Genomic DNA, 12,194 nt, shown 5'->3' with positions numbered 1-12,194 from the left:
TAATTGTTTTATAATTCTTCTTTATAAAGTGTAAATTAATTATTATTAATAATTTCTGAAAAATTTCTTTCAACATTTTCAAATCCTTTTGTTTAAAATTCAATTTTACGAAATTTCATCGATTATTCAGGTATTCGGAAATTCTTCAATCAAATATATATTAGAAAATAAAAACTTGCAATAACTTCGAAAAAATTCAATTCAACTTTTACAAAAAAATTAAATCTACACAATTTTAAGTTAAAACTATGAAAAATTCAAACATTCAAAGATTATGATTTGAAACCTTTTCAAAACTCAATTATTATCTAAAGTTTTAACTGAAATTCATATTTTAATCAATTATTATTAGAAAATTCTACGACAATTCAATTATTTGAATACAAAAAAAATAATTTATTGAAGAATTGAATATTTTTTAAAATTCAACTCTCATTTAAAGAATTTTATCAACAAATTTTTAAATAGGTAATTAAAATTCTTTTGACGAATTTCAATCAAATTTTTAAGAATAATTTCTTTTTTCGAGAAATTAGATTAAAAATGTATTAAAAATAATTGAATCTCTGTGAAAAATTTGATTGAATTGAGAAAAGTTTTTAAAAATAATTGAAATTTTGTCAAGAATTTTATTAAAATTTTTTTAAATAATTGAAATATTGCCAAGAATTTTATTAAAATTTTTGAAAATAATTTAATTCTAGAAAAAAATTTTAATATTTATAAAAATAATTGAAATTTTGACTATAACTTTTTTTAAACTCTTGACCATAATTGAATTTCTGATAAGAATTTTATTACTTTTGAAAATAATTGAATTCTTGAGACGAATTTTTTAATAATATTTCTTTTTAAATACCTAATTATTTTTAATACAAAAATAAATAATTTATTGAATAATTGAATGTTTCTCAAAATTGAATTCTCATAAAGAATTTTATTAACAAATTTTTAAATAATCGAATTCTTCTGACGAATTTTAATAAAATTTTAAGAATAATTACATGTTTCGAGGAATTCGATTAAAATTGTATCAAAAATAATTGAAATTCTGCAATGAGTTTTATTATCTATGAAAATAATAATTGAATCCCTGTAAAAAATTGTATTACATATTTATAAAAATAATTGAATCTCTGTAAACATAAATTGAATATTTTTTAAAATAATAGAATTATTTATATGTTTAAAATAATTCATTTCTTTTGGAAAATTTTATTAAAATAGTAGATATTGAAAATCATTGACTGGAGGAGAATTTTTGAGAAAAAATTGAATTTGTTAAAAAGAATTTCATTAAAATTTTTGAAAATAATTGAATTTTGGAGAAAAATTTTAATATATTTATAAAGATAATTGAAATTTTGACGATAAATTTTTTAAACTTTTGACCATAATTGAATTTCTGCGAAGAATTTAATTACTTTTGAAAATAATTGAATTTCTTTGATGAATATGAATAAAATTTTTAAGAATAATTATACATTTTTCGAGAAATTCCATTAAAATTGTATTAAAAATAATTGAAATTTTGCGATGAGTTTGATTATTTATGAAAATAATTGTAAATCTATAATTTTTTTTATTATTTATGAAAATAATTGAATTATTGCGAAGAAAAATTATAAAAGCAACTCTTTTAAAATTGAATTAAGAAATTTGAATTAAGAAAATTGAATTAAAGAAAAATTAGATTTCAAGAATAAGCACAATAACTTTAGAAAAGAATAATTTTCCAGGATTCCAATCAAAATTCCCCGACTTTTCCAGGTTTTTTCAAGGTTTATAAAAATTCCCTGACATTTCCAGGTTTTCCAGATTTCCAGGTTACGTGGCAACCCTGTAATAAATTTGGTTCGCACTTTAGGAGTGTGGGGGGGGGGAGGAATTATTTAATATATAATTATGATAATAAATAATTATAAAAAATGAAATAAACATGAAAGAAAATATGAATAGAAGAAGAAACAGTATATAGAGAGTATAGAGAAGGTGCGGCCAATTAAGAAAGGCGTTTAACTTGAAAGTTGTTTTAAAGAGAGATTTTCTTGAACTTTTCTAGACACGACTGACGAGGAGGTACCGAATAAAAGCGGGAGTGCCAACTCTGATATTGCTCGAGGGTGGTAACGGCTCCGTCGTGACCAGAGGGGGTGTCGAACGAACCCTTGCAGACCTTACTGGAGCGAACTTCCCTTGGAAACCACCTCATCCAAAAGCTACCCTCGTGGACGGCCCTCTTTTACCCTGTGGCGCTCGCGACAGCAACGAACCCATGCTCTACGAGGAGCTTCGACACTACTTCAAGGGTGTCTACTTCAGCGCACACTGGGTAAATATTATGCATTGTCACATATCGCCTTATCATTATATTTCTACTTTCTGTTTTTTTGTTCCTTCATCATTTCTCGTTTTTCTATAACATTCATGTATAATAATTGTCTCGCGCGAGTTAAAATGCAACCGTTCAAATTATTGTAAGTGATTTTATTTATTTTAATGTAAAAAACAATTTTTTTTTAGGTAAAAAGAAAAACTCTGATTAATTCCAATTGTACTAAATAGCCTATACTCTCAAGGTTGCAACAAAAATTTAATTTTATTTTTCCTTGATTTCCAGACAGAATTTTGGCATTATTTCCCTGACCCTAAAAAGTATTCTAATTCACCCTAAAAATTATGAAATATCTACACAAAAAATAATGTAATTATTTATTACACTGAAAACAAGAATTTATTTGATTCTATAATAACCGATTACTTGTCTATTATCAAGTAAATATTTACTTGAATCAACTAATTTTTATTTAAATCATTTAAATTGTATTCGAACCAATAATTTCTATATTTAAAGCAAATATCAATTGATCAACCATTTAATTGACTAAAATAAAAAATATTTGATTCAAGTATTTAATTGATAATAGTTGAGTAATCGTTCTTTGGAACCAAATAAATGTTTTTTTCAGTGAATATTATAATTATTTAATACATTTATTTTTGAATCTCTTTAATTGTTAAATTAATTGTAAACATCAATAGTTTTTTAGATAAATATTTAATAGCTAGCGCGCGGCTAACTTCTTCCTACCTTTTTTTACATAAAATTAGCCATTTTGAAAATAATAGAATTTAAAAATTTTCTAATTTAAATTTTCCTTTAAAATACTAAAAAAATTTAATTTTGGAGAAATTACAAAGAATTACAGAAATTCAATTATTTAAAAAAAAATAAAATTCAACTACTTATGTTTAAAATTTGAAAAAAAATTCTTGTAAAAATCTCAATTATCTTTATAAATAACAAAATTCTTCATCAAAGTATAATTATATTTTCATAAATGTCAAAAAAATTCTTGTCCTAATTTCAATGATTTTCAAAAAATTTTCTATTTTCAGTGATTTTCAATATCTACTGTTTTAATAAAATTTCCCAAAAAGAATTCAATTATTATTAAGATTTTTTAATAAAATTGTATGCAAACATTTTAGTATTTTCATAAATAATAAAAATTTTACAAGAATTCAATTATTTTGAAAATAATTAAAATTCTTATAAAATTCAATTATTATTTTCAAAATTTGAAAAAAAATTCTCGCAAAAATCACAATTATCTTTATAAATAACAAAATTCTTCTCCAAAGTTCAATAATATTTTCACAAATGTCAAAAAAATTCTTGTCCTAATTGCAATTATTTTCAAAGAAATTTCTAATTTCCATGGTTTTCAATATCTACTATTTTAATAAAATTTCCCAGAAAGAATTCAATTATTTAAAAAAAAATTTTAATAAAATTGTATGCAAATAATAAAAATTTCACAAGAATTCAATTATTTTCAAAATAATAAATATTTTTTAATGAATTCAGTTATTATTTTCATAAAAAATAATCTAAAATTCTAGAAAATAATAATTGAATTAAAATGATGAAAATAATACTTTTATAAGTTGTTTAATTTAAAAGAGGTTTGAATTTAAAATTTTAAAATGTCATAATTTCTGTGAAAAATCCTGTTCCAAAAATAAAATTAAAAATTGGAATATATTGATTTTTTTCAGAAAGTTCTTTCAAAATTCAATTGATTAAAGAATCAAAGGAAGTTAACTTAAAATATTTCTCAAATTCACTTGTTTACAATTAAAAATTACAAAATTTCGATAATTCGAAAATTTTTCCCCTTAAACATATTGAAAAATTCAATTAATTTCAAAAAAATTTCAAGAAAATTTTTTCAAAAAACTAATCTTTTTAGAATTTTTAATTAAAATTATTCAAAATTCAAATTTTTTAAAATTTCTAAATGAAACGTTTTGAAATTAAATTATTAATAAAAATTGTAAACACCACTCATAAAATTCAATTATTTTTAATAAAATTTTAGGAAATTTTAATTATTTCAAAAAATTTTAAATACCAATTTATAAAAATTCGATTATCTTTAAACTTTTAAGAAAGTTATTCTACAATTTAAGTCATTTAAATTTTATTTACAGAAATGAGAAGCTTTTTAAATTTTGTTTGAGAATTGAGAAAGAATAAAGAAAAATAATTTGTCTCAAATAATTCTTTTAGAGTACGTTATTTATTATTATTTTTATTCTTATCAAATTATTGAATTATCGGATTATTATTTATTGAAATAGAGTCACAAACGTCACTTTTTGACACCATAAAAAAATCATTGATTTATGTCAAATAGAAAACAAAATAAAATACTCGGAATTTTTAATGTAAAAATGACTGTTTTGCTAATTTCATAATGAAAAATTAAGTAATAAACTTGACAGAAAATCAATAAAAAGAATTAACAATTGAAGTTACTTCGCACTGATATATTCCCGGTGAAAATATACTAATTAAAATTTAAAGAGAATAGAAGAGAGAAAATAATGGTATACATAAAGAGTGAATGGTTGTAATTAAAAAATCCTCTGACTTCGTTACTATTAATTTTTTCCTTCATTACATTTAGTTCGAATTTTCTCGCCATTCTCAAATCATACTAATTTTAGATTTTATGATTAATTTATCAATTATCAAAGTACACAGATTATTTTATTGCATAAATAACAATAATAAGAATAATAATAATAATAACTTGAATAAATAACTAATTAGTTTTAATGTTATAATATTGTAAATAAATAAATAAATAATAATAGTCCAATTAAATTAAATAATAATTAAAATAATTAATTCCATAAATAATAATTATAGGAATAATATTATGATAATAAAAATATAAATAAAACAAGAATAATAATAAAAATCTAAATAAGGAAAAGAATAAAAATGATAATAAAAATAGTAGAAATAAAATAATATTATTAATATCTGAAAGAACGTTTAAAATTTGTTTCAGCATTTTGACAAGTATTATTTATTACTTCTCTTGTATAATACGCGTTCAAAAAAATGTGAAAAATTTTTCCTCATTTAGAAATCTGTACTTTTTTGCGGATTCGTAGAATTTCTTTATGATGGAGATTTAAGGAAAATCTCGAATAAATTGAGCACGTCTTTCATTTTTTCTTTCTTTCTTCCCTTCTATCTTACTTTTTCTTCTCTTTTCTTCTATAAGAACAATAAGAATAGTAAAAAAAAATCTATCTTCAACTAATCCATAGCCTCGGCAATGGAGCTTTAAAGCTTTCCTTATGCAAATCAGGTAAATTTATCTATTCCTACCATCTCTCTCGAGTTGATCCTCAACGTTCCGTCTAAAAAATATCTCGTGCATACGGGTCTTACTCGCTTTCAAGTTTTTAGTAAAACGTCTAGTTATATACAAAACACTCGAAGAAAACGATTTTACTTCTATGAATGAAAGGAAAACAAATTCTTTCTCTACTTCTTTTTGTTTATGTGCAATGGAGAAAAATTCTTACATACATACGAAAAAATATAGAGAAAAATTCTAGGAATTTAAAAATTTAGTTTTGTTCAGCATTTTTTACAATTAATCGAGTATTTTTAACATGTTAATAACATTTTATGAAACTGAAGTTACCTACGTTTACTTAATGACAATTTTTTCTTTTGCTAATTGTTTATTTTAGGGGAGACCGGGGCTAAACCGGACGGATTTGGTCTTTGACCAGAAAACTCATCCAAAAAAATATTTTTTGCTAAAGAGTAATATACCGTTTTGAAGCTTATACCTTCACCTACAAATCGCACTTGTTCGATTTTAAAAAACTACAGTAGCTTTGGAGATATATTGCTTCAAAGGTGACTACCTCAAAAACGAAAATCCGAAAATTGGTGGGGCTAAACCGGACACCCCATGGGGCTAAATCGGACACGGCTAATTAATTAAAGAATGAGACACAAATTTTCGTTTTTTTTGTAGAAAAGTCAAATCAATTCTTCATTTATTTATTTGTAGATAGTTCTATACAAATAATATAATATAAAATGTAAAATCGGTAATTAATATAATATAAAATGAATTACTGTTTTCAGACTTGTCTGTTTGTAGCAACTCGCTTGCGAATTCGAGTTTTAAAATAAATTCTTTATTTATTTATTTATAAAGTGGTTCTATGCAAAGAATATAATATAAAATAAATTAAAGAATTCAAAGATTTGGTTGTTTTTTTATCACGATGTCCGATTCAGCCCCACATCGTCATCTAATAATTAACCTGCAATATATTTTTTCTTCTTAACTTTTTCCATTAAACTTTTTTTCTACTAAACTCAGTACCTTGTTTCGGAAATATTTGACTTGTCCGGTTTAGCCCCGGTCTCCCCTAATGTTAGAAGCCCTATAAAAAATTGCAAAAACTGTGAAAGGAAAAAATCAAATTAATTAACAAATTAATTAATTCAAATTAATAAACATTTTTTCTAATTCAAATTTAGAGTTTAATCAGGGCTCGAAGCAGTGAAAGTATTTAAAAATACGGACTTTACGGACCAAAAATTAAAAATTACGGACCATTTACGGACCAACTGCTGACAAAAATAAAATCAGGCCGAATCAAATAAGAGAATATTTTACTTAAAACTAGAAATTCAATTTTTCATAACTATAAAACATGAAGAAATCGATAACTCCGAGTATTCGACTCGAACTCATCCATTTCTTCATGTTTCATAATAATTAGGTAATAATAATTATTAATAAAAATAATTTATAATAATTAAAATCATTATCAATTCAATTATTATTTTTAAAAATTTTTTTATCTAACATTCTTCTTTATATCGATTATTTTTAATAATTTCCGAAAAAGTTCTTTGACAATTTTCAAATTCATTTCTTTACAATATTCAATATTACGAAATTTCAATTATTCGTAAATTCTTTAATATTAAATAAATATTAGAAAATAGAAACTAAAAATAATATTTAAAAAAATCAATTAAACTTTTTCAAAAAAATTAATTACAAAATTCAATTATTTTTAAAAATTCACGCTCCATTGCATTTAATATTCAATTATTATCTAAAATTTAACTGAAATTCATTTTTGTGAAATGAAAATCAATTTCTATTAGAAAATTCTACTAGAATTCATTTATTTAAATACAAATAAAATGCAAATAAATAATTTATTGAAGAATTGAACGTTTCTTAAAATTCAATTCCCATAAAAAATCGTTATCAACAAATTTTCAAATAATTGAATTCTATCAACGAATTTTAATAAAATTTTTAAGAATAATTACATTTTTCGAGAAATTCGATTAAAATTGTATTAAAAATAATTGAAATTCTGCATTGAATTTTATTATTTATGAAAATAATTATGAATCCTTGCGAAGAATTTTATTAAAATTTTCAAAAATAATTTAATTTTGTTAAAGAATTTTGCTATTTATTTATAAAGATAAATGAGATGTTTTGACCATTTTTTGTTAGATTTTTTGAAAATAATTGGATTTCGGAGAAGAATTTTAATATTTCTAAAGATAGGGGAGACCGGGGTTACTTGGCGCACTTTTTACTCTTTGTTGTTTAACTAAAACATTTTTGCTTTTTTTAAATTCCTATTGCACGGAAAACTTACTGTAACATTTCAGCTTCAATTTAAAACAAAAAAAATTGCAATCTATTTGATAGTTTTTTTTTATACCACTTTATTCAAAGCTATGTAAAGTGCGCCAAGCAACCCCGGGCCGGGGTTGCTTGGCGCACCACCCGAAGTTGCCTGGCGCATGACTGAAATTAATTAAATTATATGATTTAAAGTTGAAACATTATATGATATAGTAAAATAAGTTTTTTACTGTCATTTTACAATAAAAAAAATTTTAAAAAGGATGATATTTAATTACAATTAAGAACATTTTTTGTGTAATCGTAAAATTATAGAAAACTTTTATAAAATATATGCTGTTAATTTTTAAAAAACGCACCCTTCACAACAATTTTTAAACAAAATAATTATATTTTTAATAAAGAAATAATAATTTATAAAATTTTAACATTTGAGATCTTTTATGGTATATATAACTAAACCAGTAGGTAACCCCAGCCAAACCGCGCCAAGTAACCCCGGAGGTACTTTTTATATATTTATAAAGTTTTTATTAATAACATTAATAAAAATCAAAGATTCTTTATTGTCCCTAGAAAACAAATAGTTAGAGCTCAAAACTTGATATTTGAGCTTTATTTTAAATCATTTCCTAAAAAGATATAACAAAAAAATGAGGAGGTCAAAAATTTACTTTCGAATACCAAAATCAATTATTTTAATCTATACGCCACAATAATTAATTAATAAAAATGAAACTTTGTACAAACTTAGAGTTCATTAAGTACTTGAACTTGAGTGGAGAGAAAAAATTATTCAACTCAAAATTTTTGAAAAAACTCGAGTGCGCCAAGCAACCCCTGCGCCAAGTAGCCCCGGTCTCCCCTAATTGAAATTTTGACGAGAATTGTTAAAAATTTTTGAACATATTTGAATTCGTGTGATAAATATTGTTAATTATGAAAATAATTGAAATTTTTTAATGAATTTTATTAAAATTTTTGAAAATAATTGAATTTTGTCGAAGAATTTTGCTATTTATTTATAAAGATAATTGAAATGTTGACAATGTTTTTTAGATTTTTTGAAAATAATTGAATTTCTGAGAAGAATTTTAATATTTCTAAAGATAATAATTGAAATTTTGACGAGAATTTAAAGAAAATTTTGATCATAATCATTTGCAATCATTTGTAATTTCTCTAAAATTCTTAATTTATATCGTATAATTTACGAACTTTTCATCCTTTTTGAATGAAATTACGGACTTTACGGACCTTTTTTCAAAAAAACGGACTTTTACGGACTTCAAGCAAAGTTACGGACTTTTACGGATCTACTTCGAGCCCTGGTTTAGTTTACCCTACAAAAAAGGGGAAAAGCGTAAAAAATGAACCAACTATGATGCCAAATAAATAAAGTTGTGAATTATAAAAACATTTATTTTGATGCGAGAAAAAATGCATTCATTTTATTTTGTAAACCTTCGGTTATTAAACTTGATATTCAGACCTATGCGCAAAATTTAATAATACATGTGCATATCAAACATTGTTTAAATTTTAAACAAACACAAGACTCTCATGCAATGCAAAATAAAAAATTCTCCGCCGAATTTACGTTTCTACAAATTTGAACCTCCGTATAGAATTTACAAAAGAAATAAGGGTGGAGTGGTAAACAGAAGATGGAGGTAAAACTCCTCGAGTAGTTTGCATAAGCAATTTAACTATCCGGGAACAACAGAGCTTCCAGAATTATCGTACATATATATATACACATACACAGTAAGTGTCTGCGAGACAAAAATGAAAAGCGAAGAATAGAAACACAGGGTAAAATGCAAAAGAAGAAAAAATAAAATGAAAGAAATAATAGATGTCGATGCTTCAAGAAGAATTAAATATTTGTACCGACCTTTCTTTTTACTCGACCCCCACTCCTTAGAGGAGGGAGGGATTATAAATTTTTTTTTCCCTTTCAAGAAAGTTTTCCTTCTTTCCGGTAGTGTGGCGAGAGATTCTCGTTTTTTTTTCAACAAAGAAAAAGGGTGCCATTCACAATTTCTTGTCAGGCGAACACGACAAGCAATATCATTTTCTGTTAAAACCATCTTTGCGGTAATTAGCTGAACAGCATCCGGGGGATTATCCCTTTAGCTCACGTCAAGCATAAGTGACATCGTAAAATAAGATTTTCTTTGTAAACCAATGCGATATATGGAACCTCTCTAATGAATTTTAAAACTTTCAATAAATTTTTTGCTTGAGATTTGTTTGCAAATATTAATTTTTGACACGAGGGATAAAATAAAATATGTAAGCATCTAAGACCTTTAATTTTAAACTTCTTGGAACGAAATTAAAACTAAAAGTCACAAATTTCAGGCCTCGGACTTAATTCAGAAATAAAAAATGACAAAACTGGCATAAAATGTTTGTAATAGTTACAGATACTCGCACATAAATTATTTCCAAATAAAAGGTACGAATTCAATTATTTTCAAAACAATTGAAATAAAAATTTCTCAAAGGAAATCAATTATTTTCCAAAATTTTGATAAAATTCTTGTCAAGAATTTAATTATCATTAAAAAATAACAAAATGTTCCCCAAGAAATCAATTATTTTCATAAATAACAAAATTTTTAGCAGAAATTCAATTCTTAACAAACTTTTAATAAAATTCATGGAAAAAATTGAATTATTTTCAAAAATTTTAATAAAATTGGCAAAAATTAAATTATTCTCAAAAATAATAAAATCAATCGCAGGAATACAAAATTTTGATAAAATTCTCGTCAAGTATTCAATTATCTTTAAAAAATAACAAAATTTATATTGCAGAAAATCGATTATTTTCAAAAATGTTTCTCAAGAAATCAATTATTTTCATGAACAACAAAATTTTTTGCATTAATTCAATTCTTAACAAAGTTTTAATAAAATTCATGGACAAAATTGGATAATTTTCAAAAGTTTTAATAAAATTATAAAAAATTAAATTATTCTAAAAAATAATAAAATCTATTGCATAAATTCAATTATTTTCAAAAATGTTTCCCAAGAAATCAATTATTTTCAAAAACAACAAAATTTTTAGCAGAAATACAATTATTATTAAAAGTTTTAATAAAATTCATGGAAAAAATTGAATTATTTTTAAAAATTTTAATAAAATTGTTAAAAATTCAATTATTTCCAAAAATAATAAAATCTATAGCAGGAATTCAATTCTTTTTTATAAAATTTATGGAAAAAATTGAATTGTTTTAAAAAAATTTAATAAAATTTTTCTCAAGAATTCAATTATCTTTAAAAAATAACAAAATTTTGCAGAAATTCAAATATTTTCAAAAAAGTTTCCCAAAAAATCAATTAATTTCAAAAACAACAAAATTTTTTACAGAAATTCAATTATTAACAAAGTTTTAATAAAATTCATGGAAAAAATTGAATTATTTTCAAAAATTTTAATAAAATTGTCCAAAATTCAATTATTTTCAAATATAATGAAATTTATTGCAGAAATTCAATTATGTTTTATAAAATTTATGGAAAAAATTAAATTGTTTTCAAAAAATTTAATAAATTTTCTCCTAAGAATTCAATTTTTTTAAAAAGTTTTAATAAAATTCATAGAAAAAATCCATTATTTTCAAAAATTTCTAGAAAAACTTTGTGATGAATTCAATTATCTTCATAAATAATAACATTCATTGCAGGAATTCAATTATTTTTAATAAATATTAAAAATATTAATAAAAAACAATCAATTATTTTTAAAAACGTTAACAAAGTTTATTGAAAGAATTCAATTATTTTCGAAAATTTTAATAAAATTCTTGTCAAGAATTCAATTATCTTTATAAACAATAAAATTTGAGCAGGAATTCAATTCTTTTCCGAATTCTTCCCAAGAAATCAATTATTTTCATAAATAATAAAACTCTTAGCAGAAATTCATTTATGCTCAAAAATGTTTAAAATTTGTAGTAAAAATTTCAATTATCTTTATAAACAATAACATTTGAGCAGAAATTCAATTCTTTTCAGAATTCTTCCGAAAAAAATCAATTATTTTCACAAATAAGAAAATTCTTAGCAAAAATTCAATTATTTTTAAAAGTTTTAATGGAATTCTTAACAAGAATTCAATTAATTTCATAAATAATAAACTTCTTCGCAGAAATTCAATTATTT

At 22.7% G+C, this 12,194-nt stretch overlaps 1 protein-coding gene and 1 long non-coding RNA gene across 2 annotated transcripts in view; one reads left to right on the top strand and one right to left on the bottom strand.

The window, feature by feature from the left end:
• The window catches only part of LOC122504662 (nucleoredoxin-like), a 106,981-nt gene that overhangs the window by 58,747 nt on the left and 36,040 nt on the right, over positions 1-12,194 (top strand). The window contains exon 2 of the mRNA XM_043615857.1: positions 2,063-2,332. Coding sequence (XP_043471792.1) covers positions 2,063-2,332 — 270 coding nt within the window. The remainder of the gene's footprint in view (positions 1-2,062; positions 2,333-12,194) is intronic.
• Positions 1-12,194, bottom strand: part of LOC122504664 — a 98,956-nt gene that overhangs the window by 60,519 nt on the left and 26,243 nt on the right. The gene's annotated exons all lie outside the window — the stretch shown is intronic.

The sequence above is a fragment of the Leptopilina heterotoma genome, unplaced genomic scaffold (genome assembly GCF_015476425.1).
Source record: "Leptopilina heterotoma isolate Lh14 unplaced genomic scaffold, ASM1547642v1 Lhet_31, whole genome shotgun sequence".
In the NCBI taxonomy this organism is placed as follows: domain Eukaryota; kingdom Metazoa; phylum Arthropoda; class Insecta; order Hymenoptera; family Figitidae; genus Leptopilina; species Leptopilina heterotoma.
The sequence above is the reverse complement of the archived record's forward strand: the minus strand, read 5'-3'. Positions and strand labels throughout refer to the sequence as shown.